The following is a 12,453-nucleotide window of genomic DNA, read 5'->3' on the forward strand; positions in this document are numbered from 1 at the left end:
ACTTCTTTCTCCCACGGAGCAGCTGGTGGGTTCGAACCCCTGACCTTTTGGTTCACAGCTGAGTGCTTTAACTACTGCGTCACTAGGGCCCTTTTACAAATATACTAGAGGAATAATAAGAACTTTGGCATGGCATAGAAAGCTACTTCTCTCATTAAATAACCACCTAACACAGATGCTGTGAGTCGGAATTGAATCAATGGCAATGAGGTTTGGTTTGGTTTTGGTAACACAGAGACAAAATAAATCATAATTACAATCTTAGAGATACTTCACCTGAACCCACGATAAACCAAACCAAACCCAATGCCATCAAGTCAATTCCGACTCATAGAGACCCTCAAAGGACAAAGTAGAACTGCCCCATAGGATTTCTAAGGCTGTAAATCCTCACAGAAGCAGACTGCCACATCTTTCTCCCATGGAGCGGCTGGTGGGTTCCAACTGCCGACCTTTTGTTTAGTAGCTGAATGCTTTAACCACTGGGCCAATATTCTCCTTAAAATTTGATTTTTCTAGGTTTTCTTTTATTTAAAAGATATAGCTCTGATTTTAAAGTAACAAATCTTCCAAAAAAGTACAACTTCTATATAAAAACCAAGTATTAATTACAATGTTAAGCTAAAAGCAGCATTAGGCTATCCAATAGAAATATTTCATATTACAGAAGAGGAAACTGAAGCTAAGCAAAAAGTGAATGACAATTCAGAGCTAGAAATCAGTGCTAGGTTCCCCAGCTCCCAGTAGTACTATGCTTTCACCATAGCAGTCTTTCCCAAACACTGTAGAATGTGCATCATTGCTACTACCTGAAATTATTTTACATATACAGGACAAGCATTAAACATTGATAAAGTGATAAAATTGTTTTCTTTTCAATTGTCTTTTAATGCCTTCTGATTCTTCAAAGACAAAACAGCAGGTTGTGCTAGTATCTTTAACACTTGTTGTGGAGTTGAGAATTTAACTTTTGGTCTTTGCCCTCATTTCCTGAGAAATAACTCTAAACACCTGGAATTTCCTGAGTAATTGAGGTACCTTTGGTATCTAAACAACACCTGAGGATTTGAGCCAATGAGTGTGGGGCACCAGGTCACACAGGACACTCACCAGGTCACCACCTGGTAGCCTGATTATCAGGCCTACCTCATGGAGGTCATGCCTTTGCAAGGAGGCCCCAATAAAGAATTTGGACACAGAAGTGTCATGAGATTTCTGGTTGGTGAAAGACATCGGTGCATATGGGAGAGTAATGCATTACTCAGGATATGGTAGCTTTGAGTTAGGAAGTCTCCCAGACTTCGTCCTGAGTGTCTTTGTGTATATAATTAAAAAAAAAAAAAATTTATGTGCAATAGTATAAAAAACATGCCCCCATTTAACAATTTCTACACATGTATATATACTTTTTTGCTGTAATAAAGCTATACTCGTAAGTGTAATATTTTCTGTGAGCTCTGTGAGCTGTTCCAAGTGAATTATTGAAACCAAAGAAGTAGTGGGAGCCAGCAGGTCAGAAGTGAAGAAGTCCAGGCGGAACTCCTGAACTTGCAGCTGGTACCCTGAAGGGGTAAAGGGAAAACCCCGAATCTATGACCAGCAGGTAAGAAGTGAGGATGTTGTATAAAACTTGTGGGGATGTCTACCTATCTGGCAGTTTGAAGGACAGTGTTCTTTTAATTTGTGAGACCTGACCTAGGGTGTGGCTAGGCTGGCTAGAGTCAGAAAAAGAAGTGCTGTATGGAAGCTGGTGTCAGGATTGAACTAATCAGAAAAGTGGCTAATTGTCTATTATCCTCATACCTGTCTAACACTATCTAATCTCTCTTTTAAGAAAAAGAAATCTGGTTTCTGTCTCAGAGCCTTCAGCACCAACAGCATACAATCAGAAGTTACTAACACTGTTTTGTTTTCATTGTTCTTATTTTATGATTGTCTACCATTTATAGCATGTAGTATTAGTTTTCAGTTTATGGAGTGATATAAAGTATCTTTTTAAAATAAATTCATTTAATTCAAAATAGGAGTCAATTACAAATCATATGAATGGCTTAACTTTAGAAAACCAGTCTTTATACCATACCATCTGAGATTTTACCTTAGAATATAAAAGACATCTTGCTTTTTCAATCATCATGTGATTTCAATAACTTGTTTTTTTTTTTTTAAATATTCCCCAAGTTCTTATTAGAATACATTTTATATTAATTCAAAATGTAAGATTTTGAATAGTTTAATAGAATTTTTCTAAGGCCTTTGTGCCTGGTTTGAACTTAGAATTGAATTACAAAACTTTAGTTTAAAAAAAGGATGTTGTTTCTACGAATACATAAGTTGTCAAATATGATGTGTCACCATAAATATTTCTGGCATATCACAGATACAAAAATGTTTTTAAATATCCCCAAAGCATCTAGTAAATATTAGACTATTATGTGATTTCCTTACGTATCATATCTCAAACCACTCTTCCTCTCAAGAAAAATCAATATTCCTTAATATTTAGCCCAATTTTACAACATATGCAACACTAACATGAATAGAATTGTTTTTTTAAATATGCATTTTTTTCTTTCCATGCCAATTCAGGTATTATACTTGCTGTGGTATAGTAATCACTAAATGATCTTTTTAAAAATCAAGTTCAAAATAAAATAAGTGATAGAAAAAGTATCATAAAATACTAAATATCAATTTAATATTCAATACTTTTCATTCAGCCAATTCTATTAATAAAACTAAAAACTAAAAAACACGGCTTTACTTGATAGACTGGGCTCTTTGAGGTCTTTGATCTATACGTAAACATTATTGATATGCTCTTGAAATTTGATTTTATAACAGAACTTTAAAACAAAATTATATCAATTATCTTTCTAGGAATTATATATGTTCCAAATAAAATATTTAAACAAATAAATATATAGTACCTACCTTTGCATCTGCTAAGGCATTGATGACATTCCCAAGAGCTAAAAGTGATTGATTAATATTTGTGCCTTCTCTAAAATGGATGCCTTGAGCACTTGTAGCACTGGCGCGCTCAGACCCTGCTAAGTCAATGAGTGACATCTTGGCAATACGAACACTTTGATTGATGCTTGCTGTTTTCTCTTGCTGTCGCAAATAAATCTTTTAGAAATTAAAGGCAAACAGGAAAAATGAGGGTAAGATTTAACAAAATTAAAAGGGAAACACATACTTTATTTTTAAGAGTATAAAATAAAAATTATTTTCATTTTAAAAACAAACTGAACAAGGTATAATCCAACTGATATCCAGGAGTACCAAAAGTAGTTAGTAAAATTGAGAAAAATATGAGAGGCAAATAACTCTTGACCTCACAGAAGGTCAAAACAATAGCCATTTATTTGTATTCTGGTACCCCTTGAACCAGATTATGGAATTATCAGAGATGGTAGGTGTGGATACAGGTCTTCTAGAAATAATGTTCCTAAGAGAAAATGGAAGCAATAGTAAGCTAAATTTGAATGTTGAACCAAATTGAAGAATGAATTAAATCCAATTACTAAATTGTTGCGTATCATAATTAAGAAAATGTTATATATAAAAAAGGTGGTTAAGTACATCTGTCATATTCAATTGTCCACTAGAATAAAGCACAATTTATTCAACTATTTTAAGCTACTTTGTAGCAGTTTAACTGAAGTATATTAGGTGGCAAACTTAAAAGACATGAGGAAGGTAGAAATTCTTACTCTGTTATAAAACCCTTTTATTACATTTTCTTATAAAGCAAGATCTAAGACATTTCAGGGAAATCTTGGTGTCATACATAAACATTTCTCTCAGAATACTGATAGATGAAGTTACAGAAGAGCCAATAGCAAGAACAGAAAAGGTGAATAAAATTTTGGACTTTCTGAATGGCTTGATTACCGCAGATATGAATCTTTCAAAACAATTTCTTTCTTATGAACTCCACATGTCATAATCCAGAATGAGGTCTTATAATAATAAATTGTATGTTAACAGGACTAGAAACTAGAAGAAATAATAGCTACTTACCTATGCTTTTGCTCTTTTTGGAATTGTATTCCTGAAAAGTACTGTATCAACTGAATCATACTTCATTAATGGATGAAACTATTTACATGATCCCAATGGTCAAATATTTCACAAAGTGAATCATATCTTCCCAATTTATTGCTCCTATAAATCTAGAATTTTCAGAGCAAAATCTTGTTCTGAATACAAGATTATGTATTGGAAAGATTAAATATTTTCACCACCTTAAGAAAAACAAAAACCTCTACCACTTTCCAATCCTATACCTTCACAGAGATGAAAATTTACTTTTCTGATTTATATCATCTCAATTCTAAATATTTTTGGTGATAGAATCTTCTCAAAGCTGCAAAATAAAGGAAGTGCTGAGTAGAGAAGTCAATAAAAGAAGATTTTTTTTTCTCATGAATCGGGCTTTATTTAACTTTCATGACCAGAGGGACGTATAACGCCCAACTACATTCTCTGCCTCTGGGTTTTATTGGGAAGCTACTCTCCCACTGACAGTACATGCTGCCATCAGACAGGGACGTGTATAAATGTTTGAAACAGAAGAAATGGGCATGTGCCACAAATTACGGTTTTTACAGGGTATTGTATGAGGTGGTTCTGAATCAATATTTTTAACAGGTAAAATACGGACTTTGATAAAAATTATTTGGGACACATATGTCCCTCTGGACTCTGAGGGGTAGAGCTGGGGGGACACATATGTCTCTCTGGACTCTGAAAGTAGGATGGGTGGGATGAGGGAAGAAAAACACCCATTCTATCTGCTGAAAATTCAGATACAATGATTCGGTATGCATTCCCATTAATAAAAATACATAGTACCATCAAAAAATTCAAAACAGAAAACAGTTGTGTCTTAAAAGGGTTATGGAGCCCTGGTAGTGCAGTGGTTAAGTGTTTGACTGCTAACCAAAAGGTCGGCAGTTCGAATCCACCAGCCGCTCCTTGAAAATCCTGTGGGGCAGCTCTACTCTGTCCTATAGGGTCACTAAGAGTTGGAATCGACTTGACAGCACTGGGTGTTTTTTTTTTTTTTTAAAGGGTTTTAAATTCAATTTTACAAGTGATAGTCTAGTGGCCTATTACCTGGAAAACTGCATGAGAACGAGAAGATGTAGCATTCATATCAGTGGGATGCTGTGTCCTGTTTTTATTTCCATTATCCAATAACTGTAAAATTTCTTCTGAGGATTTAGGCTAGAAGTTTTGTAGAAGAAAAATATACAAATTAGTAATCTACCCTTTAAAATTTTCAATAAACTTTCCACAAGCAAGAAGAATTTCTGACATTAAATAAAATGTAAGAAAATGCTTTCCATAAATTTAATTAATCCCATTCAATATTGACTACATATCATTTGCTTAGTACTTTGCTGGGTGTTATATAAAATTAAAAAAAAAAATTCTTCCAGTCTTTCTGAAGATAAAAAATAAATACATGATGCAGAACAATACATGACACTACATGTCCAAGTGGATTTTTGAAAGAAAAGCTCATTCAGTGATCTCAAAGGAAATTAAAATAAGAATAAACATACCTAGATCATTTTATTTCTGTACTTCATTGTTTTCTGCTTTCTCAGACAGGATGGAAGGTAAGTTAACTGTTGTTAGAAATGGCTAAATAACTACACTCGCTATTCTATCAGGGGAAAAAAAGAAGTTTATAACACATACCTGGTGTAAAGTCAACCCCTGAACGACGACCCCTTTTTGGGCATCTTCACGGACAGCAAGAGGCCCTGAATTTACTAAGAGGTCACGAATCTGTTCATTATATACCTTAAAATAAAAAGAAATACTTTAACACTGATAGAAAACTAGTGATAACCTCGCAGGCACGTGCTTGCGCGCGCGCGCGCACACACACGCACACACACGCATGTTGCTTCTTAAAGACAAGCAGCAGCTCATTTTCATTTATAGCACCTCTTCTACCTCATGTTGCCATGAGGATACCTCATTTCTGCCATCCCAGATAACAGAAGAGTTTAATTACCTAGGTTTGAAATTGAAACCTCAAACTGGAATCATTATACCCTCACCCCATAATTCCTGACTTGATGACTATAATGGAAGAGACATAAATAAGATAGCGGAAATTGCTTTTTTTTATTTCCTGGAAATATAGCAGACACATGGTCTTGGGAAATTCCAGTGGATCTGTAATGCAGGTTGTGTGAAGATGGCATGGTTCTTGCTGAAGAAGATACTTATCATTTCATGATGTGCAGCTAGTATACTTTTTAAAAATTTCAGAGCTTAAGAGTTAAAGAGAACCTATACTCAAGGATGAATGGTATTACTTTTATTTATCCTTGAATTACATTAAGTTTAACATATAATTCCTAATGATGAATTCCATAAGGGGATCCTCTTCATTTGAATGAAAAGGTTAGGTGAGTATCCATGTTCACAAAGGTCACTGCAGAGCAGGGAATGGAGCCCAAAATCCCTCACTCTACTGTATGGTATCCAGTCATATCTGCATCTTATATCTCTGGCATTTTTTTTTTAGTAATTCATAGAAACAATGGTATTAACTGATTTCATGAAGTTATTAAAGGTACAATGTTCACTACTTGACCACCAAATGACAACTATTATTGATAAAATATTCAGGAAACATGCAGAATTAAGTCTTCAAAATTATTTTGTGTAAATTGTTTGCATGTTTTAATAGTCCATAGTGATGATTCATTGTTGGTACAATTTTCTACAATGAATGATAATTATTTTTAAATGTAATAAACTCTTAAATGCAGTAAAATGATAATACAAAGAGAAAGTTTTTGAAGCTATTTTTCCTATAAGCAGAAATCACTTCTGTATTGCTTCTCCTTACTCACCTCAATCATGCCAAATACACAATTAGAACGATTACTCTTAAGTCAGTCTATGCATCAGAATCATCTGGGAGCTTTTAAAAAAACATAGCTGCCTAGGCGATACCCCAAAACTATTAAATTAATATATCCAGGGAGTGAGGCCTAGGCATTTCTATTTTTAACAAGCTCCATAGGCAATTCTGGTGCATAGCCTGGATGGAATTCCATCAGAGAAATTGCCTTACCACTAATAAAATGAAAGCAGATTAAAAGAGAAAAAATCAATTAAAAACAAACAAAAAAGCCCAAAACCATGAAAATAACCAAACTTTAAAATTTCCCCAATTATAAAAGGATCTAAGGAGGAATTGATGAATACTGCTGCCCTCTTTAACTACTTGAATTCAGAAGAATTCTTTTCACTAGTTAACTGTAGGAAATGAGTTTTAATTATCTGTTAGCTCCAGGTTCTACAGAATAACAAGAAAATTCCTAGCAACATATAGGATCTTAATCCAGCCTTGGAATGTGAAGAATACTCTGGACTAAACTACAAGATGTTAGTAAGAGAGCTGTGACAACTAGAAATTTTCTGACACCAGAAATGAAGAACAGTGAAATCAGGGTTTAAACTCTCTGAACTGTTTCTGAATCTCTAACTACTTGAATGCAAAGTTAGAGGCTCTGCCATTTAGTAAGCATTTGCTGAATGCCAGCTATGACTAAGAGGGTAGGGAGCCTTAAAGAATGATGGGGTATGTTAAAAGGACACAGGAGGCAGCTTGAAGGAGCTTCAACTGGCTAAATCTGGTATAATTTGAGCACACAAATACAGTAAGGAATTATAACTTATTGAATAAAGTAAGAATCCAGTAGTCCACATTGATGTAACAAAAGGGAAGAGAAAGCTCTTTTATACAGTAGACAGCCAATGGATATAGAAGTAATTATTGAATTTAAAAGTCACCATAACCTACCATCAGGCAAGAATCATCGACGGACTTCCCCTAAAACTAATGGATAAAAGTTTGAGGAGTAAGAGGATATTTATGTTCTTCCCACAAGGTATTTATTAACCACAAAAGATAAAACAGTGTCTTCACAAGTGGAGAAACCTTGCAGACACCAGCATAATCCAACTGAACAAAGTTAATATCACCAGTAATGAGAGTAATCAGCAGCATAAGCCTTTTGATAAGATGCAACAAGAACTACTCAACATCACTTCTATGAGTGCGTAACCTGAATTTGACTACTCATAACAAGCCCAAATTGACATGATACAAAATGACAGTGTCATAAAATACAAAGACACAAAAAAATTCAGGATTAAAGGAGACTAAATAAATTCATGATATTGATTTTCTTTTGTAATAAAGGACATTACTAGAATAATCAGAAAATCTCATTAATTTCTATACATTAGATAATATTGTATCGTTAATTTTCTGATTTTGATAATTATACATTAGTTCTTTAAGTGAATTTCTTATTTTTATAACAAGTTTGCCACTTTTTCTTAAATAGTTCAGGGAAAAAAAATACATCACACACATACAGAGAAAGAAAGCAAATGTAGTAAAATGTTAACGTGGGGAATCTTGGTGAAATATCTGGTCTTGAGTTCTTCATACTATTCTTGCAACTTTTCTATAAGTCAGAAACTACGCCAAAACAAAACAAAATAACCCAGAAAATGAGTAAGATGCATAACAAATACCCAAGACCAGGAATTTTAATGATTTTTTTTTTTTTAATTCATGACAAAATTCCTGTATATAGCCAATTTTAATGGCCCGTGGTATTTCCTAAATAGAGATTTCTCAATACTGTCGATCAATATAAATAATGATTATTGCCAACTTACCTCCAAATAAGAAACTGTAGTACTACATACTTTCTCTTCCTTAATCTCATTCATGGATTTGTAAAGGTCTAACATTGTTAGATACATCACTCCAGGTTCAGCAGCTGATCCCAGCATTGTGTGGGTCTTCCCAGCTCCAGTAGCACCATAAGCAAGTACTAAGTTTTTATGAAAAAGGATCAAAGCTCTTTGTTATGATATATAACACCACAAATCTATGGTTTAGTGCAGAGTTCCACCTGGATATACTGAACAGTAACTTTAAACCCAACATACAAAAGACTAATTTACAGTCTTACCTTAAAACCTGGGAATTTTAGCACAAATCTACTTATTCCTATATTCTACATCCTGACTAGTGGTACCATCACCCACCCATTCCCACCCCTCAAGAAACAAAGAAAACATCTTAGACTGCTCCCCGCTTCGACGTTACCATATTTTTACACAAATAACACGCATTATACGTTTTTGCAAACCGTGCAATCCCCCAAGTATTTTCATAAGCAAGATATACCAGTATTTTCTTACATGCTGCGGACTTCGATGTCAGTTTTTTTTTTCTGTCCAATGGATTTAATGTTACTGGGATAAAACTGATCTCATAGAAACTTCATTTAATGTGTGTATTTTCTTAAAGTGCAAGCAATGGTGAACTGTAACAGGCTTGTGATGGAAATAGGATACCATGTTAAAACCAAAGAGTATGAATGCATGAAGAGCTAGAAATTAGTAAGTAAGAAATGATCCTAGGCTTAAAACTACAAGAACAAGATGTTGTTTATATTTTATTGCTTTTATAAATCTTAAACTGAAACATAATTACTGATTATCAATGCCTTTGAAATCAACAAATAAAAGTCACCAAAAGAAATTGTGTTTTCATCTTAAAACAGGCTACTATCCTCATTCCTTATCATCATCATCATCATATGACTCCTGAAACCCTTCAAAGTCTGATCCCTCATCACTATCATCATTGAAATATCTCAGGGCTGCCTGCAGACACTCTTCTGTGACTTCTGAACTGATGTCATCACTGCCTTTGGCATCTTCATCTTCATTATCGGTATTCTGCTGGTACACAATCCCAGCCTTTCTGAAGCTGTTGTGAATGGTTCCTGGAGTGATTTCCCCCAAGCAGAAGCCACCTACTTGCAGACTTCCATAAATGTTGCCTGCTTCAGTCATCCTGATAGCATGAACTCACGAATTCCAGACTGCATTCATTCATCTCACTCTCTTCTTATGAAAAAAATGGGTGGTTGGCTGCTACATCTAGCAGCTGCAGCTTGCAGGTCAGGTCACCAGGTACGACTGCTGTATGAGCACTAGTTAATATAATTTTGAATGCTTTTCTCTTTGTGAGCAGCAATGGCATCAAAAATTAGTACTTCTTAAAAAAAAAAAGCTCCCCTGCTTGGCCCTATAACATTTATCTACCCATACTTTGGTAACATCAGTCCATCCATCCCTTTTTATTACAGTGAAGAGCCACACTGATGGGTAGTTTTTCGCAGGAAATGGTAACTGTCTTGAAAATCACCATTGGCTTTAATTTCACACTACCTACAGTGCAACAAATGACTACAGTGAAGCAAGTCCTCTCGTGCCCAGTGGTTGTAATGGCTACAGTTTTCGTACCTGAAGCAGCTACAGTCCTGGTGGCTGGAATGTCAAAAGATATCAGAATCTCATCCATATTAATTATGTCCATCACAGAGATACCGAGGAGTTCAGAGATTTCTTTGGTCATGAACTCACAGAATTTGATCATCTTCTGCTCTCAGCCATCTGGAAATTGCTGGCCTACAGTGGTTCTCATTCTCACAGAAAGGCCGTTCTTTCTCATGAATTCAGAAATCTTGGTGAAACCCACCTTAAAACTAAGGATTCTTCTTTCATTTGCCAGAAGCTTTGCATTGATCTGAACTGCAACATAGAGACAGCTCAATTTTGTTGCCTTTGAGAAATAATCTACACTTTCAAGTCATTTTCCAACTCAGGCCATTTCACTTTGGGCCCACAACGTGCACGCTTCACGGACTCATTTTCTCCAGTTCCTTTTTCTCCTTTTTCCATTCACGAATGGATGACTCTCTAATCTCAAACTCTCTTGCTGCCGCTCTGTTGCTTGCTTCTTCCACCTTCACAATGATTTTCAGTTTGAAGTCAGCAGTATAGGGCTTGTGTTTAATTCCTGCCATGATCCTAAAGGGTTCTAAGATTTAGATTGAAAAAAATGTGCACAATGTAATTGATATCTGGTTGGTTCTAGTAGAGACTCCAAAGTTCAAATGTGAGGTATACAAGAAGTAAGAATCTTTTTATATGCTTGCAAGCATATGACTAACGTGACTTACGCTCATTGATCAAAGACACTGGCACTAGTAGGACATAATTAGACTATGAAATAAGCAGACCTAACATAGTTTAATGGTTTCACTTAAGATGATCTGATAAAGTTTTCATATTCAATCACTGAGCCAAGAGCGATCACTTTTGCTTTGTTTACTCCTCCAATTAAAAGCCAGAGTCAGAAGACAACTGTTACAATTATGTCAATGAAGACTGAATCAAGATTCTTCTTGATAGCTACTTGATGCCATTTATGCCAGTGGAGGCTTAGCTTTGTTTACACTTTCAATGGATGGCATGTAATACACGGACAGGCTTCAGTTGGTTCAAGTTTCCAACTGATAACTCAAAAGCGATGAGGATATAATTACCAACTTGAATTAATAGAAAAAAATGCATAGTCTCAATTGTTTTATTTTCTGATTACCAGGGTACTACTAAACTGGATCCATAACTTCTGACCATGGCTTATACCCTTATACAAATATGACCAAAAGTAACATTTCTGGACTATTGAATGAGGCCAAAATTCACTTCTAGAAATATCACAAGACGTGTGGTATATGCATGGGTGCACAATGCCAGGAATTTTAACATAATTTCATCATTTCCACACATAAGTGTTTGCCCACTTTATTTTCATGGGCGTGCTATTTGCAAAAAATACGGTAATCCTACAAATTTTAATCATTAGTCTACCTATTTTATAATCTTAATCTTCTACAATCCATCCTTTGAAACTTGTATAGAATTAATTTTACGAAATAGAAATCTGAACATGTACTACAGGAGAAAGTCCAAATTCTTTACCTTGGAATATTATAAGGCATTCTAAGAAAGGGCTCCTGGTTATCTCTCCAGCCTCATCTTTTTAAAAAGATTTTTTTTACTGTACTTTAGATGAAGGTTTACAGAATAAATAGTTTCTCATTTAATAGTCAGTACACATATTATTTTATGACATTGGTTAACAACCCCACGACACATCAACACTCTCCCTTCTCGACCTTGAGGACCTTTTTTTTGGTGAAAATATACATAGCCAAAGTTCCGCCATTCTGAAAGTTTCTACATGTACAATTCAGTGACATCGATTACATTCTTCCAGCTTTGCTGCTATTCTCACTATCCTTTTCCAAATTGTTCCATCACCATTATCTTCAACTCACTGTCCCCTAGGCTTCCCATCAAACCTATTGAGTTACTGTTGTCAATTTGATCTCACATAATTTTTTTTTTGGTACCTTAGATGAAGGTTTGCAGAACAAATAGTTTCTCATTAAACAGTTAGTACACATATTGCCCTATGACAATGGTTAACAACCCCATGACATGTCAACACTGTCCCTTCTCAACCTT

The 12,453-nt window shown here is 34.9% G+C and overlaps 1 protein-coding gene across 2 annotated transcripts in view; it reads right to left on the minus strand.

Annotated features, from left to right (window-relative positions):
• Positions 1-12,453, minus strand: part of KIF18A (kinesin family member 18A) — a 106,193-nt gene that overhangs the window by 66,968 nt on the left and 26,772 nt on the right. For both annotated transcript variants that reach the window (XM_023737888.1, XM_023737879.1), the window contains exons 3-6: positions 8,737-8,894; positions 5,719-5,823; positions 5,128-5,238; positions 2,935-3,132 (exon numbers count right to left, since the gene is read on the minus strand). In XM_023737888.1, the coding sequence (XP_023593656.1) occupies positions 2,935-3,132; positions 5,128-5,238; positions 5,719-5,823; positions 8,737-8,894 (572 nt within the window). The remainder of the gene's footprint in view (positions 1-2,934; positions 3,133-5,127; positions 5,239-5,718; positions 5,824-8,736; positions 8,895-12,453) is intronic.

This window comes from Trichechus manatus, unplaced genomic scaffold (assembly GCF_000243295.1).
Source record: "Trichechus manatus latirostris isolate Lorelei unplaced genomic scaffold, TriManLat1.0 scaffold00006, whole genome shotgun sequence".
Taxonomy (NCBI): domain Eukaryota; kingdom Metazoa; phylum Chordata; class Mammalia; order Sirenia; family Trichechidae; genus Trichechus; species Trichechus manatus.